The 21,724-nt window shown below is 39.8% G+C and overlaps 1 protein-coding gene across 2 annotated transcripts in view; it reads left to right on the top strand.

Annotated features, from left to right (window-relative positions):
* FBRSL1 (fibrosin like 1) overlaps window positions 1–21,724 on the top strand; it is a 743,463-nt gene that overhangs the window by 595,231 nt on the left and 126,508 nt on the right. For both annotated transcript variants that reach the window (XM_084649612.1, XM_084649611.1), the window contains exon 6: window positions 20,313–20,366. In XM_084649612.1, coding sequence (XP_084505738.1) covers window positions 20,313–20,366 — 54 coding nt within the window. The remainder of the gene's footprint in view (window positions 1–20,312; window positions 20,367–21,724) is intronic.

The raw sequence follows: 21,724 nt of genomic DNA, 5'->3' as shown, positions 1-21,724 counted from the left end.
GATATTATTTCGTACCTTGAAATAAGCAGGAATGGATCTTGCTCTACAGTCCTTTTTTGTGTGTGTTTTAGTTTTGAAATGGAAGATATGAGAAGTAAGTTGTCCTTAAAGATACCTAAACAGTGTCAAATTTAGAAAGAGAAATCTCTCAGCTATTTTGGTTGTCAAATACTCATAAATACAACATTGTAAAATCATTAATGGTCACCCAAAAGGTAAATGCTCATTAAGAAAATAGAATGAATGGTGCTGTTCTCCCCTCCTTTTTCCTCCACCTGCCAAAACAACACTAACAAACAAAGAAACACAATGTGCTTTAGATGGCATAGTGCCTGATTCTAGTTTAGGCTCTGCCCCTTTTGTGTCACTTGGGCAGCACAAAGGAGATAGATTCTAGCCTTAAGTGGCCCTAGGTTCCCTGAATTCTCTGCTGGTGTAAAGCTGAAGAAATTGGCTCCTGCACTTTTATACACTCCTTTTGCCTGCCCTATTGTAGAGGTCATAGCTGAACTCCACTATTATATGCCTTTCGTCCTCTGGCCTTAGGTCGCTTATACCCATCCCTTAAGTTAAAGCAGCCCCTAGGCTGCTCTAATAGATGCAGAGATTGAATGTTGTAGACTCAGGAATCAGTAATTTGCTCCCTCCTGGGTCCCCCTCTCCTTTCCCCTGCACTAACAAGAGGTTGGCTACAGTGGAGAATTTAGCCCATAGTGTTTATACTACATTAGTCCTGTGAGACTGCATAGTGTCTCCTTTAGAAATACTGTAACAAGTCCACAAGCAGTCCTGCGATGTGCAGACATGTATTATGATGCCTGAGCATGTTAGACAAGATAAGTCCAAAGTAATAGTGTTCACGGCTTAAACTATATTTCTGCAACATTTCTGCCCTTGCCTTATTCATGCTTACAGGCAGTAATGGTATGGAATATACAGCAAAAGAACAAAGTACCCCAAGCTGTACAATTTATGGGTCTGATCCTGTAAATGCTACTCAGAATAGGGCTTATTTTCTGAATAGCTCTGTCATTTTTTTTTCTGGGTACAATTACAGTCAAAATCATGAGGTTCTGCAAAGTGAATCATGGCATAAATTTTAAAATACCTTAAGACAGACATAGGGCCAAATTCACTACTAGGCCATAGGATTCTCCCAAGATGCTAACCACTCCATTTGGTACTGACTGCAAGATTGGGCCCATAGTTGTATAATGTATTAATGTATCTTGAGATGGACCCATACCAAAACCCCCAGGTTCAACGCACCTGAATTTTGGAGAAGTTCAGATGTAGATCCAGACTTTGTGGCTCACACCCTGACCCTATAATAGACCAAACCAAAATGCCAGATCTGACATTCACTTCCCACAAACATTGAAGAAATTCACATTCAAAATCAAACTTTACAACTCAGACCTAATTCTAATTATAGCATAATACTACATGGCTTTATACTATAAAACGTGTAAGTCTGTCATTAATAGAACTTGTGGCACCTTAGAGACTAGCCAATTTATTTGAGCATAAGCTTTCGTGAGCTACAGCTCACTTCATCGGATGCATACCGTGGAAAGTGTAGAAGATCTTTTTATATACATTTATATATATGTACATTTATATATATATAAAGATCTTCTACACTTTCCACAGTATGCATCCGATGAAGTGAGCTGTAGCTCACGAAAGCTCATGCTCAAATAAATTGGTTAGTCTCTAAGGTGCCACAAGAACTCCTTTTCTTTTTGCGAATACAGACTAACACGGCTGTTACTCTGAAACCTGTCATTAATAGAACTGTTTCAGGTACCATGTATTATAAACATCAACACGATATATATATTTAAAAATAAAACACATACACATGTATTTGGTGTATTCCACATTAAAGTAATTTTTTTGTTGTTGCTGCTGTTGGGAAAACTGTTAGATTTGATGGTGGTATGTAATTAGTAGTTTGCCAGCAATAATTACAGGGTTGTGCTCCAGAATAAATTATGTAGCATTCCTGTGCATATAGTATGGTATACCACAAAACAGGAGTTGGAAAAATACAACATTGCTGGATCATCATATATCTGACATGATGAAGTTTTTTTGCTGCGATAGTTTATGAAAAATAGTAAGTATGGTGCACTGGGAACCAAAAGACTTTCTTTGTTAAATTAACCACAATTGCAACCACAAATTATGGCTTCACAAACTGCAGATCTCAGTTCAGACTTTTTGTAAATAGTCTGTATTTTGTATTTTAACAAAAACATCCTTAAAAGAAATGCAGATATATTATGATGCCAAAATAGCACTTTCAAAATCACCAGCCCATTCAGACCCACTCACAATATTTGTTTAAAGTGGAAATTTGTAGAAATCACAGGATCTTTGCCCCCACACTTTCTATACAGTTAGATAAAATACTTTTTTGAGGTATACATTTTAAAAAGAAATAAAGTTTCCATTTGTTGTATACATTTTTAGTTTTGTTTAGAGAAAATATTAGTTACAACCAGCAGGTTCTGCAAAATGAAACATGCATAAAGTAATTCCTTAACAAATTCACCACCAACATTATTGGGTGCAAGTAGGTCAAGGCTTTCCTCGAAATTAAAAGATTGCCTTTGATTTTTCAGTGTTAAAATACCTTACAGATCGTTAGCATGCTCAGCTTGATTTTGAAATGCATCATTTTGGCAGCAGCGAACTAAGGAGGGGCTTCTGTTAATATCTTGGCTTTTGCAGAATGCATTTCCTTATGCTAAACCCTAATGCAAAATGCAATTTCTGATGTTTAAAGTTGTATATGTTACTTATGCAATGCATAACCATACACATGCTCTATAGTTTAAGATGAAGAGGCTGTAGAACCAATTATGCAATCCAGTGTAAACACTCCTACAGAAACTATACATAATCCTTTTTCTTTGTTGTGCTATGCCATACTGTGTTTTAATATCTTGTCATATCTGATATTTTTGTACCCAAGCTCTCCATACACACTGTTGTTGAGTTGAATAGAATAGCATGGGATATTTTACACCACCTCACTTCTTACGTATAATAACACCAGTAACTAATCTGTTGCTTAGTCACTTCCAGGAGCACAACCAGAATGTTGTGATTCAGTCTAACAGAATCTCTTAGAATTCTACATTTTCTCTTTGTTATAACAGCGATGAGGAGGAGGACAATAATCTGGTCAGGGGATGTCTCTTCCAGAATGTGTTGTACTAATTGCAAAAAGTGCAGTTTATGGTTTGATATTTTAGAATGACTGATCATTATTAAACATTCACATATATTTTTGTCGATTATCTTGGGAGGGAAATGTGATTATGTTCTTGGAAGCCCAATGAGCCATTAATTCCATTAACACCTCTGCACCAACATTCCACATAAAGATGGACTACAAGCCATCAAGAACACTATCCCCGATAATGTCACGGCTAACCTGGTGGCTGAACTTCGTGACTTTGTCCTTACCCATAACTATTTTACATTTGGGGACAATGTATACCTTCAAATCAGTGACACTGCTATGGGTACCCGCATGGCCCCACAGTATGCCAACATTTTTATGGCTGACTTAGAACAACGCTTCCTCAGCTCTCGTCCCCTAACGCCCCTACTCTACTTGCGCTATATTGATGACATCTTCATCATCTGGACCCATGGAAAAGAAGCCCTTGAGGAATTCGACCATGATTTCAACAATTTCCATCCCACCATCAACCTCAACCTGGTCCAGTCCACACAAGAGATCCACTTCCTGGACACTAGAGTGCTAATAAACGATGGTCACATAAACACCAGCCTATACCGGAAACCTACTGACCGCTATTCCTACCTACATGCCTCCAGCTTTCACCCTGATCACACCACACCATCCATTGTCTACAGCCAAGCTCTGCGATACAACCGCATTTGCTCCAACCCCTCAGACAGAGACAAACACCTACAAGATCTCTATCAAGCATTCTTACAGCTACAATACCCACCTGCGGAAGTGAAGAAACAGATTGATAGAGCCAGAAGAGTTCGCAGAAGTCACCTACTACAGGACAGGCCTAACAAAGAAAATAACAGAACGCCACTAGCCGTCACCTTCAGCCCCCAACTAAAACCCCTCCAACACATTATTAAGGATCTACAACCTATCCTGAAGGATGACCCAACACTCTCACAAATCTTGGGAGACAGGCCAGTCCTTACTTACAGACAGCCCCCCAACCTGAAGCAAATACTCACCAGCAACCACATACCACACAATAGACCCACTAACCCAGGAACCTATCCATGCAACAAAGCCCGTTGCCAGCTGTGCCCACATATCTATTCAGGGGACACCATCACAGGGCCTAATAACATCAGCCACACTATCAGAGGCTCGTTCACCTGCACATCCACCAATGTGATATATGCCATCATGTGCCAGCAATGCCGCTCTGCCATGTACATTGGTCAAACTGGACAGTCTCTACGTAAAAGAATAAATGAACACAAATCAGATGTCAAGAATTATAACATTCATAAACCAGTCGGAGAACACTTCAATCTCTTTGGTCACACCATTACAGACATGAAAGTTGCGATATTACAACAGAAAAACATCAAAACCAGACTCCAGCGAGAAACTGTTGAACTGGAATTCATTTGCAAATTGGATACTTTTAACTTAGGTTTGAATAGAGACTGGGAGTGGCTAAGTCATTATGCAAAGTAACTTATTTTCCCTTGTTTTTTCCTACTCCCCCTCCCCCCCAGACGTTCTTGTTAAACCCTGGATTTGTGCTGGAGATGGCCCAACTTGATTATCATACACATTGTAAGGAGAGTGATCACTTTAGATAAGCTATTACCAGCAGGAGAGTGGGGTGGGGGGAGAGAAAACCTTTTGTAGTGGTAAACACCCATTTTTTTCATGCTTTGTATGTATAAAAAGATCTTCTGTACTTTCTACAGTATGCATCTGATGAAGTGAGCTGTAGCTCACGAAAGCTTATGCTCAAATAAATTGGTTAGTCTCTAAGGTGCCACAAGTACTCCTTTTCTTTTTGCGAATACAGACTAACACGGCTGTTACTCTGAAATGTGTCATTAATTCCATCATCATTGTTAGAGGGATGTTGGGGTTTTCTTTTGTTTTTGCATATGTACTTATTTTTCTAAAATTTTAACAAAATAATAACAAGTTGGGGCATTTTTCCTTCAATCATGATTAATGTGTTAATAATGGCCTTTCTAGGAATTCCAGATTTGTTTTGCCTGGTGCTTTGTAGAGTGTGACCAAGAAAAAATAAAAAGGGACCATCCAGCGCACTTTCACTTAGGCTCATCCAATAAACATAAAAATTAAAATGGCCTATTAAACTCTAATTGTCCATTCCCAATTTGGATGTTAAACGATCATAGCTAGTTTTTTTTCATGTCTAAAGACAAATCCCTGACATCCTGAAGACTGTTCCCTTTTTGGCCACCGTGAGGAGGTTGGTTGCAATGCAGTTTTCACAGTTGGACAGGTCCGTGGGTATCTGGAAACACATTAGGCATGTGACTGCTTGTGAGAGTGTGAACTAGTATGGAAACGATAGATATTACAGGGGCTGACTTATTCAGGTGACCATGAATAGCAGGTGGTCATAACTACAGGTTTCATTGCACTGCATATGACATGCTGAAATGTCAGATACAACATCTAGTTCTGCCTCCATTATTCCAAGATAACAGAAATTACCCTTGGGACTTTCACTTTAGTATCTGGCAGTATGTACAGATGAGGTATTTTTCTATCATAATTAACTGCAAATAATCTAAATATATTTCAAAGATACATTTCTTCATATCATTTGGAATCTTTTCATCTGCAGAGATATAAGTTCATGAGGAATTACTGAGATATTTACAGGTTTCAGAGTAGCAGCTGTGTTAGTCTGTATTCACAAAAAGAAAAGGAAGACTTGTGGCATTTTAGAGACTAACCAATTTATTTGAGAATAAGCTTTCGTGAGCTACAGCTCACTTCATCGGATGAATGACGAGGATAGTTATTCCTATCCTGGCTAGTTTATAATAACAAAAATTGTGAGGGGAAAGGCTAAAGAAATGTAGTCTTAAAAACAAATGTGTAATTGTTTTGTTGGGAGTTAGAGGGAACACTTTAATCTTGAGACTTAGCTACCCCAGGCAAGAGCAATCAAACTGGAGGTACCACCTCCTGTATTCTTGTTCTCTTTAATTGGAGCCATAGCTTTGGATGCCCTGAGGCTGAGTGCCTTCTCTATAACTGTATGCTATGCTGCTTATGAAGGTTTTAAAGCGCAGTGGGGAAAAAATCTTTTGTTTAGACAGTTTCAGGTCCCGTCTCCTCCCTCCCCCCCCCCATTTCCCATTTGGCAGCTGAGAGTTCTATGTTGAAATTAAGCTGCCTGGCTGCTATAGATTTTGAATGTAATATGATACTCTAATGCTAAAATAGTTTTGCTACATGTATATTTTTAGGCCTGAAAAAGCAACTACACAAAACCAAAAAACACCAGGCCTGGTTGCTGAGGTTGCACGCTCAGGAACTCAGGGCCATGGTTTGCCTTGTAGGTGCAGCACTGATAACTTCAGGTATTTATATAGCATTCTGGAACTCAGATGACTTTTTTGGCTCTACCAGAGTACAACTTTTTTTAAATAAAAATATTTAGTGCATATTTTAACAATTTTACTGCACACCCGTGTGTCACTTCATTTATATTTTTAGGCTCTGATGAGAATGCACAGTTACAAGATTCAGTAAAACAACTAATAAAACTTCGCTCTGGCTTCAGCCAGCAGAAGCTCATGTGAGGGGCTCACATGGTGCAGAAGGTAGACAGAAGTTGGTTTCTTGTTGTTGTTTTAAATTGAACCTAGCCTTTAGTTTGTCCAAGCCCTTCCCGAGTGTTTTCCTACCCCTCCCCTGCCAGTGACTGTAAAACAGAAAGATGTAAAGTCCTGATTTCCTCATGATATGACATCTTTATGTAACACTGTGGTTAAATGCTTTCTTTTTCTATAGTCAGTACTCTGTGTGTTAGATTCATTTCTATAGAAAATGTTTTCTATTTAGGACGAGTCATTTTTAGAACTGACAGCTCGGATCCTGCAATCTTGATGCAGGCAGTGCTGTTGTAGGCTGAAGCCGATGTCAGATAAATGTGAGTAAAAATGATAGTTATAGCCATTTAATACTGTATCTAGCTGATCACGTATACCTGCTCCTCAAAATCATATCTGAGCACCTTGGAAATTATCACAGGCATGGTATAAAGTCCCTCATATGGTCTAGTTAGTCTGATACTGTGCTATAAGTAAAAGGTATTCCTGAAAGGGCAATGTTATATGAAGAAAACAAACAACAGTACATGTCTTCATCTCAGCTCAGTTTTCACACTGCACCTCCAACCTGATACCTGACCACCCTGCTTTGAGGTGGAAGGTTAAGCAAATACCACCGAATTTTATCATCTGGATTTGTACATTAGGGGCTGAACTAAGAATGCTAAATAAATCTCTGGGGTTGCAATCTCTATGAACCACTTATCCTTCGATCCCCCTTCCTTTGTGGAAAAGTGATATGTGGATTCTACTGCCTTCTGTTTTTACTTCACATTCCTACCTTCTCATTTCAAACCAGTTTTCTCTCTCATTTTTTCTCTCTGCAGTCAGGAGGCTACACAGGGAAAGTGTGCAGATCCTTCACCGTGGATCTTTCCCTATTTTGCCCTTTTTACTATGCACCTCCTCCTGTCCCCTCTCCAGTTTTTAAGAGGGGCCTTAAAACTTGCCAGCTTTTCTGAAGATGAGGTTGCCGTGTGGTCTGCAGAATTTGCACTTGTACTGTGCTTGTATAGTTGATATAAGGAAATACCTTTAACGCTGCAAATACCAAGGCTGTCTAACTGCATATCGTTATTTAGCTGTTTTAAGGCAACTGATGAGTTTTAGAGGCACTACTGTTTGTGTATTGATTTCACTCAGAAATTTGTAATAGCTGTAGAGATTTTATTTAAAACTACATTTTATATACATCCTTTTTGGTAGTGCAATTTCCAGTGCTCTTGACCTGAGTTAATAGAATTAAACTTTTGTGTTTCATACTTTAGTACTTCCCTACCATACATATTTTTCACATACCATTTTTCACCATTCACATACCCCATTTTATTACAAGTTGGGTGTATGGGAGGATAGTGTGATACGTACTTGGGACCAGATCCGTGTGTCTTTATGTATATGTAATTCCCATTAAAGTCAGTAGGCATTGGTGTGCATAGGGACAGCAGGATCATCAGATTCCTTACTGATGATTTATATTTAAAAATTCAGAAATTAGTATTTCCCTCTGTATTTTCCCTTGAGAAATGAGAGTAAGGAGGAAGAGCTTTTTGATATTTATTTACAATGTTCTCACATCTGGGTGTCATTTGTGACATCAAGTTTCTTCCTTTTTTTATCCCTGTGTCTTCCTTTAAATTCACTTGGAATTTATAAGTTTGTGCAGGTTTAATGGGTAGTAGTAGGCCAATCTATTTAGCGGGCCTGTAGCAGGGCAATAAAGAGGTACCTCAGGTCATGCTGTGCACTCTTGTAAATGTATCCCAAATTAACCCTGATTGGCATCCAGTTCTCTTGCTGAAAAGATACAGATGTATACTCTCTCCAACATCTGCTCTTTCATGAGAAGGTGTACCATAAATTCAGGAACCCTAGTGACCTAGGGTCGAGGTATGGGTTTGAGACGATTTTACTGCCCTGCAGCGCAAGCAGCATTTGAGAACCTGTCTGTGATTATTACCTGCATTGGAGCCAGGTTGCACAAGAAAGCCACAGTTTCAATATCAGGATGCTGGTCCAGGGTCATATCCTACCATCTATTTTTATGCAAATCTCCCTTTGACTTCAATGAGTGTTCTGCATGTGGGTGTTCTGTGTGTGGAACAGTAGCAAGATATGGCCTGAAGTGTATATTCTTTCTTGTGGTTCCATCTTATCAGGCAGGTCTGAAAATCCTTGTCCAACTGGTTTCTTTGCAGCTTATGTTAGCTAGTTCTTCTGCATCTAATGCTTTTAAAATTTAACCCAAGGCATAGCAGAGTGTCTTTACTTAAGAAGGGGGAAGGAAACCAGCCAGCCTAGCTAAGAATCACAAGAAATAATGAAACTTCATACATCTAGGGTCCCACAATCTGTATGTGGAGTCCTTTGTTCCATGTGGTTTAATAATAAAAATCAATGAATTTCTAAATGTCAATAGAAATCCCTTGAAATGTACTTATTGCATCTACTATCATACATAATGATTTAATAATATAATAGTCACAATAACTATACACAGAAATATAATATACTAATAATTATAAAATGCTCACACCTAATGATGTAATAATATACCAGTAATTTACATATATTTATTGCATTTGAACCGGAAGGATCTCAGAGCACTTTACTGACTGATATTCACATTATATGTAAAGAACACTTCCTCCAACACTGAAATGCAGCCAGTTCTGGGGCTGCCTCAAAGCACTCTCAGTGTAATCCACAGAGTGAAACTGCAGGCTGAATTTAGGTGTGAGTACATAATTACACAAGACAGGATTTGGCAGATACTGGAGATAACATCTCTCTTAGTTATTAATCATGTTTATTATGGTAGGGATCAACCAAGATCTGCCCTATTGTGCTAGGCATTATACAAACAGGGAGGAGTAAATGGTCCCTCCCTGAAGATCTTATAATTGAAGTAGGATAGGTGAAAGGTAGGGGAAAGGGCTATAACACACCCCTTAATAATATATAATAATAACTGTCATCTTTTTTTGAGTACAATATCTATCTAGGAGTACATGTGGCACCTTAGAGACTAACAAATTTATTTCTCTAAGGTGCCACAAGTATTCCTTGTTCTGTTTGCTGATACAGACTAACACAGCTACCACTCTGAAAAATATCTATCTAGTTAGTTATAAATTTCATTGTCTGAACCTCAGTGATCTGCCCCCCCCCCCCATATGCACGCTCTTCCAAAATGGGGTTACATCCCCCAATGTCTGTTAATGATGTCACGCTTTCCACTGAGAAATGGGTAATAAAGGGTTAATAAATGATCAATAGATGTTGCAGACATGAATAGTATGTGTGTTATAAGCAACCCGCCTATCAGACTCGAACAACTGAGTAACCATTTATTAAAATATATCAGTCATGCAGTGATTATATATTGAATAGACCGATTACCATTCATTTATCAACGGAGCCTTCATTTCAAGGTGACCATAAGTCATTAGACAGCCCCTTGGTGGTGTCCCCCCCCCCCCTCCCCGATCCGAATTTATCCAGTGTCTCCCCCGGTGCCATTTGGACAAGCGAGGTTGCAAAACGCTTTCCCCTTCCAGCTCTGCTGAGGACAAGTCCCCAGGATCTCGTGGGGGAGGAAGACGCTGCTGGGAGTGGGGGAAGGTTTCTCTGCGCAGCCAGCCTAGCTCTGGGGAGGAGAGATCCGCCTCTCGTGCCTGGATTAGTCTAGCCTGGCTCCGCGCTGCCGCCACCGCGAGTGCTGCCGCCGAGCCGCTCGCAGTTGCCGCCGGAGCAGCCTGGCCGGAGCAGCGCTCGCCGGAGGAGCAGAGCCCAGCGCGGGTTCTCGCCGCCCGGCCGCCGCCGCCGGTTCGGGGTCCCGTGGACGTCCACGCGTGGGAATAATGGCTCGCGAGGCTTGACGGCGGGAAAGAAGGAGCGGAAGAAATCTCCAGCCGGGGGGAGTCCGTAGATGCTGGGGGCGGCACGGTTCTTTGCTCTGCCGCCGCCGCCGCCTGCCTGATGCCGGTCGGAACCGGGCTGGCTTCGGCTTGGCCGTGACCGCCGCTGCCTGGATCAGCACCATGGGCCCGCTCCTGCTCCTGAGCTGAGTTTCTGGATACAAGCGAGGGGTGTAGGGGGGAGGGAAATCAAACCACCCCCCCCCCAGCACAACACACCACACCAACAGACGGGGAGGGAGGGAGACACAAACTTTGAGTTGAAAAAAAAAAAATCTCCGAATTTTTTTTTTTTTTTTTTTTTTTTTTTGGGGAGGGGGAGGTCGGGGCGGGGGACGACGACGGCGGGACAGGAAATAAAAACCAGCACCAGAAAGCGGCTTTGCCCCCTTCCCTTGCGCCCCCGCGCCCGGCATCCCGGCGTGGAGCCCGGAGCGCCCCGCTCCCGGGGCCAGGAGTGCAGCGCGCCCGGGCAAGACGCGGCGGCTGCCGCCGCTGCGAGCGGAGGGGCTGGAAGGGGGAGCCGGGATCCCAGGGCATCTCCCTGGGTGGTTGTGTTTTATGCTGCTTTGTGCAAACAGAGCCAGGCTCGCCTCCCCCCGCTTCCACCCCCCCGGTAGCACCCGCCGGAGCTGATCAGCGCATTTTGTCTATGGATTAAGACTGATCTGGATTCCCGCCCGAACACCCCCGGGGTGTGTGTGTGTGTGTATACACATATATCTATTCCTTTTTCGCATTGTGGATTATCCCTTCTTCCTGAAGTTGCCCGACTGTGCTGTTGATTGTATTGTAGCGGCTCTCCGGCGGCGTTGCAGCTGGGGTAAGTAAAAGCACATTTGGGGGCGGGGGGGGGGGAGATTGGGGAAGACGCATTGTGTCGTCGTCCCCCCGCATTACTACCCCTACCCCTGCCTTTGCTCCACGGCCAGTTCAGAGCATGTAGGCGTCATGTATTGTTTCGTTTTTGCACCTCTGTCTGGGGGTGGGGGGGGTGAGTAGAGTTAGAAATATTTTTCCCCTTGCCTCAGGAGATGATGAGTTAAGTGGCTTTGCGGTCAGACAGGAGAAGGAAATCGCCCTATTTTCTGCCTGGTGCATGGTGGTTGGTTGTGTGTGTGTGTGTCTGTGTTGTTTTGTCTCTGTCAGTGAAACTGACGAGGTTGTTTAATTTTCCTAATCTTACCACAGGTTTTGTCCTTCTCATTATTTCTTCCTGCTTTCCATGGGGTTTCTTTTTCTTTTCTTTGAGTGAGTTTTCCAGATGCATCCGTTGTAAAAGCACCAATAATCAGAAACTGTGTCCGGCTGCTTTGAAACAAACAGGCAAAAATAAAAAATACTCAATGCAGATTTATGGAAGTTTAAAAAAAAAAAAAACGTTTAAACCAGAATTAGCAGGGAAGAACCTTTTGAGATGTGCTGGGAAGTGTCGCTTTTTCATAGACAGCCTGTTTTTCAATCTGTTTTGCACATTCCTTCTGTGCAAACCACATATTCCCCCTCAGCTTAAGAAGGGGGAAAATAATAAATAGTGAATTGTTGCCTTCATCAGCAAACACAGGGCTGTATTTCCAGACCAGGGCTGCCGGAATCAGGGATCTGGGAATGATACAACATTTGAAACTTTGCCTTCACAGAAGGGACATGGGAGGAGATTTCTCTTGCAGATGTAGTGATTGTGTACAAGAAGGAAAGGGGTGCATGTGTTTCATTACCTAGTTTCCCTGTCTGCGGAAGGATGTACAACGGGGAAAGGGAGATAAATGTTGAGGGTTTCACACACAGTCCACGTAAAACAGGAATAGTTAAAACAACACATAAGTAGAGAAACATTTATTAAATCCAAGCAATAAAGTAATATTAGCAGACCCCCCAAGGGACACACCTTCTTGTAATTTACAAGGGATCTTCAACATCTCAAAGGAAGGCATGCATAATGACTGAGAAACTTATTAGAATCAACAATTCCAAGCATAATTAACCAGGGAAACTGAACCTATTAAAGTGCCATATAAATGCCCTCAAACACAAGGAAGGAAGGAATGAAAGTAGTAACATGATCTCAGAATGACCTATTTATTCCACCCACCCAAACCAAATCTGTACATTCATATGTAGAATGCTCCAGTACAATATCCACAACTTGTCTCTTTTGGGTATTTTCTTGGCAGTTTTGTCCTTGTTCCAGAATACTGTGTAGCAGATATATTTGTCCAAGAATATTGTTAATTAATTATAACAAATATAAAGTTAAACCTCTGTTAGAAATTTTAACTGTATAAAGTAGCTGATAGTTAACTCATTCAGCACAGTTAAAATTCCTTAGTCACAAAGGATAAGAAGTTAAAAGTGGTCCTTAAAAATCTGTCCATTTTAACGTGGTGTCATTTGGCTGAACAAACACCTCAACAGCATTCCAAAGTCTAATGAATTGTGTAGGCAAAATTGAAATACAGGGTTTGAGTTGACTGTTTGGATGATGTGATTGTCAATGTGTCTACTTTTCCCCACCATCTACTTAATAGGAAAGAAATATTTAATCCCATTAAAAATTCAGGATTGAATCTTTAAAAGTTATCAATTTTTCAGGGATGAAGTCACTGGGTAATCAAAGATGTCTTGAAAAGGGAGTTTGGAAAAAGGGGGTATTTGAATTCATTTTTAAACAGTGAACTAATGTTTTAGGGGATGGCAAAATCTTACAGAAGAGTTCTGTGTTTATGTCATCAGGCTGATAAATAACTAATCTCTGTACATATCCTTATTTCCTGAAAGATTATAGTATCAGAGATCCTTTTGACTTCATCATATAGAACAAATATTTCTAGATATCTAAGTTACTTACTGTTCTCAATGATTGCTTTGGGTCCTGGAGATTGTCTAACACAAGACTCCTCAGCTGGTCTACCCTCCACAATACCTGCTGGATTTATTTGCTTCATTATCCACCCCTGAAAGTAAGTCTGTCTCAACTGGAAAAGACTGTTAAGGTATTACATGGAAACAGAAGCTTCCTGTTCTTATTCCTAAGGAGTTAAATCTCTGGTCATCCCTGGTCAGAGTTTACTTCAGTGGTTTGTGTATATGTATAAATCCGATTTTCCCCACATGCAGACTTGCAAGGAAGGGAAGCTTGATTTCAACACACAGCATTAACTTCTTATAAATGATACACTTTTTAAGGTTCTTTTGAAGAATTTCCTTCATTAACATCAGTTCTCTAAAACAGCTGCCCCATTATATCTAAAAAATGTTATTTTAAAGGTGGATTACATTGAGTGAAACTGTAAGACTTATTTTTGCAAGGGATGCTGAGTCTATTTTTGTAAATGAACAGCAGAGTATGAAATGAGCAAAATATATTCCCATGTTATTTTATCAGCTGGCTTTGCATAAAGAGAGGCAATCCATTAGAACTGGTGGTACATATCTGCCTAACATAATAGCAGCAAGACAAATAAGTCCAGTACCCTAATGTAGGAAAGGCGTCAGTGTATACTTTAGAAGTCTGTTGCTAACCTAGAGGTATTTAATATTAATTGGTATTTGCTGACCTTGAAATTGTACATAGGCTGAATATGAGGTCAAATACTGAACTTTGGTAAAGAGTGGAAATATTAGATTATTTCCTAACCAAAAGAACTACAAGAGATTTAGTGGAGTATGTGTTGACAAAAATTACACATGAAGGAATTAATTCCTTAGTGAACTAACCTTTGCTATGTAATACATTGTTAAAGCATAGGCATATACTTCATTTTATACCTTAAATAGGCTTGCTTTTCAGCATCCTCGCATTGAATGACCCATAATAACCAAACACTCCAATCTGGATATGAGGCAGAAATTGGTCACACTCTCTCACACAGATTTTAAGTAATCACAGAAGATTCTTTCAAAGTTAAATTATTTGTATAATCAGAATAGAATACACATCCTGGTTAACTTCAATGACTGTGTAAAATTACAAAATGACTTGAAGTCAGTCTGACATGCTATTTACCAGAATGTGTTCTCTCTCACCAAATAGCACTGGTCAACAAATATTACTGGTGAATTAGGGAAAACACTTTGGTATCACAAATGGAAATATATTTTGTTGTTTCTTGCGGTCTTTTGTGATGCTGAGTGTGGGGTGGAAACAGTGACCCAGGTAGGGAAACATATGGATTTATCAGAAATTGTTTCCTAAACTGATCAATTACCAGGAGATGTAATGAGAAATATAATCCTTAGGGAGAGGAAGGAGAAATTGCCATTACATAATATCTCTTGGGAGAATTTGTACATCACATAATGAAGTTGCTGTGGAGCATATTTCTGAAATGCCTTTGCATAATAATTTATACTTCAGACTTCTGTGAACAAGACAATACTGTAAAAAATTGGCAGTGATAGTAAAATTGGCATATTACTTTGAGATTTTTGGGGGTGTATCTCTCTTTTTAGTAATTACATTTACAGATGTTTGGTAACTTACTAAGAAATTAAAACTTCCAAAAAATATGAAACGGCAGTCATTAATTTTGTGTGACATATTTAATGCCAAAGATTAAACATTAAAAGGTTATACTTCTATCACAGCCCTCATTAAGTTATTTCTGTTTATCTGTGGTAGATCGATCTGAATGAAAAGATAATCTCTAACCTTAGTGAGGTAAACTCATATGGTTTTATCCATGTAGGGACAAAATTTTAATACTTCTCTAAATAAAAAATATGTATGCATAATCTTGTTTGATTTAATATGCCTAGTTAGCTGGATGTGTGTTTTCAGAGTCCTAGTAGTTAGGACCTCCAAAGACCTGAATTTCACCTATGGAATAAAATAGTTGTTAAAATAATTAAATATTTTTAAAGTTTCAGTGCCAATTGTTTTAATTGGGAAATTATTCATTTCCATCCTCCCCGGTTCTCACCAGTTCAAGATGTTTATATTTGTATTCTAAATAGAGCTTTTAAACCTTGGGAGCTGAAAATCTAGACTATCACAATGTTATATATACTATTACATGTGGATTCAAAGTTTTTTAAATCTGCGGATGAACAGAATGAAGACTCATAAGAACTCTATAGCTAATGGGGAATTCCTTTCACTTGAGTGCTAATTTAACATCTCTACTCATACTGGCAATTCCAATAGGTTTTTTAATGGCTTGTTAAAAAAAAAAAGTATCAGGTATTTTTCCTGCAGATAAAAACACATTAAAGTGTTATTTTTATTTCAAAAACAATCATCAATGTTACCGTGCTAATTCTAAGCAGTGAAGGCAGTATAGTGCCCCCTAGTGGTGATTTTGGTAATTGTCATTTGTGTAGTTAAACAATTTTTACTAGAAATAAAATTGCAGTTGCCTTGTTTGAAGTCCAGACCCTCCTTACAACACTTTATTGATAATGTTTTTTCATATTTTGTATGCCATCTTGTGATTATTAAAGTACAGTACAATAATTCATTCAGGCCTATCTCCCAGTTTCAAGGAACTGATAACTTTACAATACTATGAGAGTTTTATTTTTGTTTCTTTAAAGAGCCAACAGTCTGTTCAAATCTACCTATCATGTCCTAAGTGAGGTGGTTCAAACTTAAATCAGTGTTGTTATGCTTGTTGTATCAATACATTATTTTCAAAGCTGGAACAGGATTTAGTTTTTCTGAAAAGATGCAAATTAGTGTTAGGCTTCAACATTGAGAGGTTAGACGAAGGACTTACTGCAGTTTCTGAAGCCTGTAGCAAAGGTCAAGAAGTACACCACTACCATCAGAGAGGCTCAAAATCTTAATATTATCAGCTGGAGAAGGAACTTGACAAGACAGCAGTGCTTAGGGATGGTAATCAGAACCACAGTCATGTGTCACGAAACTGCCCATGTCTTTGCAGCTAGTCATTCCTGCCTTTACGCTTTCACGTGGAGAAGTCGAAAGATTACCTTCTAGTGTTTCTTGATGGTTGTAGAAATGTGCTATTCTGTTTGTTTCCTTATTTAAATATGAGTTCGGATAGTATTTTTATTAGGGCATAAATTGCAAAAGAACGTAAGCTAAAAAAGCACCCTGTTCTCCTGTTTAAGGTTGTTTCGAAAAGGCTAAAGCATAATACAACGTTTGGTCTTTTAAAAATAAAACCTGCTTTTGTGCACATGCAAAGTGAGTTGGAGTGACAGAGTTTACTGTAATTCCATCATTTCAAGACAACTGAGATTTTTACATTGAAGTCAAAGATTTTCCTGTCTAGCTTGTAAAGTGTAGATTTAAAAAAGATGTTTACTCTTAAAAGCATACAGTTTAGTTTGTGTTTTTGTGGAAAGTGTGTTACAAAGGATCGTTTATGTGTTATTGAAAATGTGGCTGGCTAACCTTTACCAGCCTCATCTCATCATTGACTTAGATTGCAGTCCCAAGTAGCTACAAGAATTTTATCTTGTATTAAGTGGGGTGGGAGAAAAGGATGGTTATTTGAAGCCAAAGGCTGGTAATTTCATAGTGCTTCTGTGGGGAAAATTAAATCTCTACTTGGACTACACTCCTGCAGTGTCTAGTTATAGTTTTCTAGCACTTGATACACAATGCCCTCCTGCCCAGAAGACATGTTCTGTACAAATCATTATTCTTCCATAAGTAATCAACAACAGAATAAAGAGTTTGCCATTAAGTCACCTACAAGTGGATCCTCACTCCAAAGCTCTAGGTTATAAAGCTGTAATGTAGTTTGTCTGCAGAATAGTTGGAAATCCTTCACAAATACCTCTTTAACACCTGCCTCCTATCCCACTGTATGATTGGCTCCCTAGAAAAGCCTTCCATAGATGGTGCACTGTAATCCTTTTATGTTACTTCTTCAGTGCAGATTATGCAGCAAGAAATAATTAGGAGATTAATTTTCACCTGTCACTGCCAATAATAGATAACCTTGATGCAGTGACAGGGAATTTGGAGAACGGGAACGCATTTAACCCTGTAGCGATTGCCGGATGAAAAGTGGTTACCAGAATATGACCTCCCTGCTTGCTGGCATGAAAACTGAGAGAGATATTGGTCTTTCAGTGTTCTGGTCTCTTCATTGCCCTAGTTTTTGCTGCGTTAAACTCTCCCTGTACTATTAATGTGCCACGTGTGCACAGTCTAATCAGACACAAGAAGGCTTTGGAGACCTCTGTCGTCCAGTCTTTTTATTCAGATACAGTTCTGTTGCTTTTCATTATTTCAATTCCCAGCCTGACTGATACACGTAGCAGCTAGAGAAAGGAAGATCGTAATGAAGATGGCTTCATTAGGCAGTGTGCAGTGTTGTCCTTGCCACTATCCACCAAATGCAGCTGAAGAAACGTCCCAGAAGTAATTGTGCATTTGGGGATTTTCAGAGAAGGAGAATTGAGGCTTTTCTAGTCCCTTTCAAAATTAATTGCCTGCTCTTTTCATGTGAGTTTAAAAATACATGCTAGACACTAAGGCAACAAAGGTAAATTTTAAAATAAATCCTCTCCCTCTCCTTTTTGTGTGTGCTCAAGTTTAAATCTACTATCTGTTGAAAATGTAATGGGAAACCAGCCTACAGAAAATGCCATTATTCATATCATCCCAAGCTCATTTATTTTATGTGCAATAGTAATGATAAGACAGTCTGCTTGGCAATGTTGATAAGCTGGGAAATATCTCAGAGCTATTTGTATAAGTTAAAGCAGATCTTGGTACTGAGCGATAAGGAAACTGTGATGGGCCTTTTGGCAATCTGCTGAGCTAGAAGCTAATAAAGATTTTAATGGGAAGACCTCATTAGGATTAGGGAGAAGATCTATTATCTCAGATTTACACAACATAAACATTGGGGCAACTTTAAATTTTTCCTTTTTATTCATTAAATACTATTGCTGAATGTGAATCCTTATAAATCCAGTCTGAATCTTTGTGTGTGTGTGCCAGGAGCCATTGCCAGCTGTTTGCTGAGCAAAGATACAAGGCCAGCTTTTGTGGCATTGCATTTGCAGTACATGCAAGGAATAACAGAGCGTCATATTTTTAGGGAGCTGTTCAAATTTTGTAGGGACAGAAATGTAATCGATGTTTGGTGTTCGGGAATCGTTGTCTAGGAGAGCAGCCTTCCTATCCCTTCTGCACGGTGAAGGTTGTCTTCGTAAACAGATTTGCCCACTGCTGTCTTGTGTATCTACTGACAACTAGACTGAAATAGTAGGGATGAATGGTGTGTTAACCTCAAATCCTATGGGGGGTCGTATCACCAGTGCAGCTAGAGCCACCTTCAGTGTAACCAGGTTGAGACAATTGACATGCTTCGATGGCCCCATTTGCACAGCAGAGCTGAGTTAAATCCCAGCTACAGCCTGATAATCATGTTATAGTTCTGCCCATGAGCAAGGTTTAAACATGGACCATTCACACTGTGAGGAATCATGCTGTGCACCATGTCTGGACTCAGCCTGGTTACTGCCTGTATTTAGTAACTTCTGTATGTGCACAGTGCATATGGGCCTCAAAAAAGCCTTGATTTACACAGGCTTTTGGGGTGTGTTTTACAACCTTGCTTTAAGGACTCTTCAAACTATATTGTGACTGAATTGGATTATAATATGGTTTAGATTGCCAGCATGAATGCCAAACAATTTTATGTCCAGGTAGAAAAACATATAGGAACATTGTTTAGTTTGGGGTTTTTAACTCTGCTTGAATCTGTTCACACTATGTCCAAGCCATGTTGGAACCTGGTTCTGCCATAAAGGAGTTTAAACCATGTTATTAAACAAAGTAAAAATCCCCATGTATACAGGGGTTCTATCACTTTGCACGCTGATACGGGAGCGCCTTTAGAACCTTGTTAATTATTATTTTAAAGATTGGTTGTTACTACAGTTAATAACAGAGATTCCACCTTTTTTTTCCCGTTATTTGAGGCAGCTCTTAATAGAGTTATGTCTTAATAGAGAATGTCTGATGGACCGTCTTCCCTCCCACCAATGATCAAATAACGTCTTTGGCAACTACAGCAATTGATTATGGGGAAAAGTAATGTTAGGAAAATATGGTAAAGCATTTTTAGTTTCCTTAATGTGACACAGTGGCTAGAAACCAAAAGGAGAGCCGGCACCCTGCGACCAGCCAGCTTTCCACAAACTATAAGCAAGTGTTCTCCAGACCACTGTTTGAGAACCACTGATTTATTATGTTTGTGGGCCTTAAAGGGACACTCTGTACAAATTTTGTATGCCAGCATTTCTTTGGTTGGGGAACCTACCCACTATGGCATTTCCCTACCCCTCTTCTCTCCTTGAGTATTTCCATCCCCTAGCCCCTCACCAGCATGGAACCAGATGGGCAGAGTTGGAGGAACAGTGCCATGCCCTTACTTCTAAGGACAAAGAAATTCACTACCCTGGGTTGGTGCGAAACAGCACTGTCTATTTAAACCACTAGGGCCATGCATAGATAATATACTGCTCCAGGAAGGTTGCCATTTAAACAAGGTTTCCACGATTTGTGTTTGATGTGAATGAAACTTTTTGTTTTGTCTGTAGACCTCAGCGGAGCTGGAGCTGCCTCGTATCAGGAGTGGCTTGATAACAAGCAAGGTATGAGATCAAGTCTCTCCAACATGGGCACTGGAGACTGATTTAGCTTGGTTTCTCTCAGTTGAATTGGTCTTTTTCTCTGTCTTTTTTGCTCTTTCTTTCTCTCTGTCTCCAAGCCAGTGCTTTGCTGACAGTTCCATGGCAGCTAAAGGCTAACTTGTTAGCTCAGGGCCTTGTTACAGGCTTGTCACGTGCCCCAAGTCAGCCTTCCAAAACCCCAAATTCTCCATCATTAACAAACGAAAATGGAATGCTGTAAAATGAAGTGGCATCTGCACCCAATAATAGTTTTTACCAATTTAATTGTATGGTTAAGGGGAAAAATTTATGAAAGTAAACAGAAACGTTGAGTTAATGCAAGACACATGCTAGTGTACTTTAACACTGGACTTTCTGTGATTTTTTTGTCAGTTTCACTGACAGACTGGTTCGAACTTGTCCAACCCACAGTCTTTTCCTGTGGCAATGTCATTATGAGCTGGATAAGTCTCGTGTGACTTAAGGGGGAAAAAATCTCTTGTTCCTTCACTGTAGGCTTTGAAGAGATAATCTTGTCAGTAAAATTTGAAGATGGGAAAGTATATGGGGACAGGATTCAAAGCCAGGTTATTTCTTCTAATTCTGTAGCTCAACAGAGTATTGGGGGTCTTATGTCCCCCAGGAGGTCTTCTCTAAAAACTGCAATTGCAAAAACTTGTCTGTTACTGTAGAGAGAGCTGTGTATTTAGTGCTGAACCTGTATTAATAATCAATGAGGGAAAAATATGCTGCCTTCAGTCCAGAATTTCATTTATTATGAGCTATAGCAAGAAGATAAGGGGAAATAGTTATCTTAACCTCGTCATAGTAACAGTGGCAGGGTTTCACGCTGCTGTTGACCAGGATCATGTGATAGCAACAAAGAAGCAAGACTATCCTTTGCTGAAATTCTGATCCTTCTACATTATTGTCCAAAACAGAACATCTGGGAACAAAAGAACCTCATGGGTTTCATTGTTTGGTTGGTTTAATTTTCTGACTGTGCCTCAACTATTGCTACATTCCCATCTTCTGATGATAAATGGACTTTGCAAATCAAAGATGGAATGAAGTGCCTCTCCTGGCTGTGGTTTTTTAAAGAAATTTTTAAGCCATTCTCCTCTCCAGTTACCTTTACACTAATCTTTCGCTGTTTTCTTTATCGATTGTAGTAAATACCTAATCATCGCTAAGCTTTCCTTTCAGCCGTGAGAGCCAGCAGGCTGGGCTGGAAGAATTATAATCCATGATGGTTTCTTGATTAAATTAAGACTGCCAAAAGGTTGGAGTCCTCTAAACCATTCTAGTTCAGGGTGTTCTTTGTGGTAGGCAAATAGCTC

This window comes from Lepidochelys olivacea, assembly GCF_965140295.1.
Source record: "Lepidochelys olivacea isolate rLepOli2 genome assembly, chromosome: 15".
NCBI lineage: Eukaryota > Metazoa > Chordata > Testudines > Cheloniidae > Lepidochelys > Lepidochelys olivacea.
The sequence above is the reverse complement of the archived record's forward strand: the minus strand, read 5'-3'. Positions and strand labels throughout refer to the sequence as shown.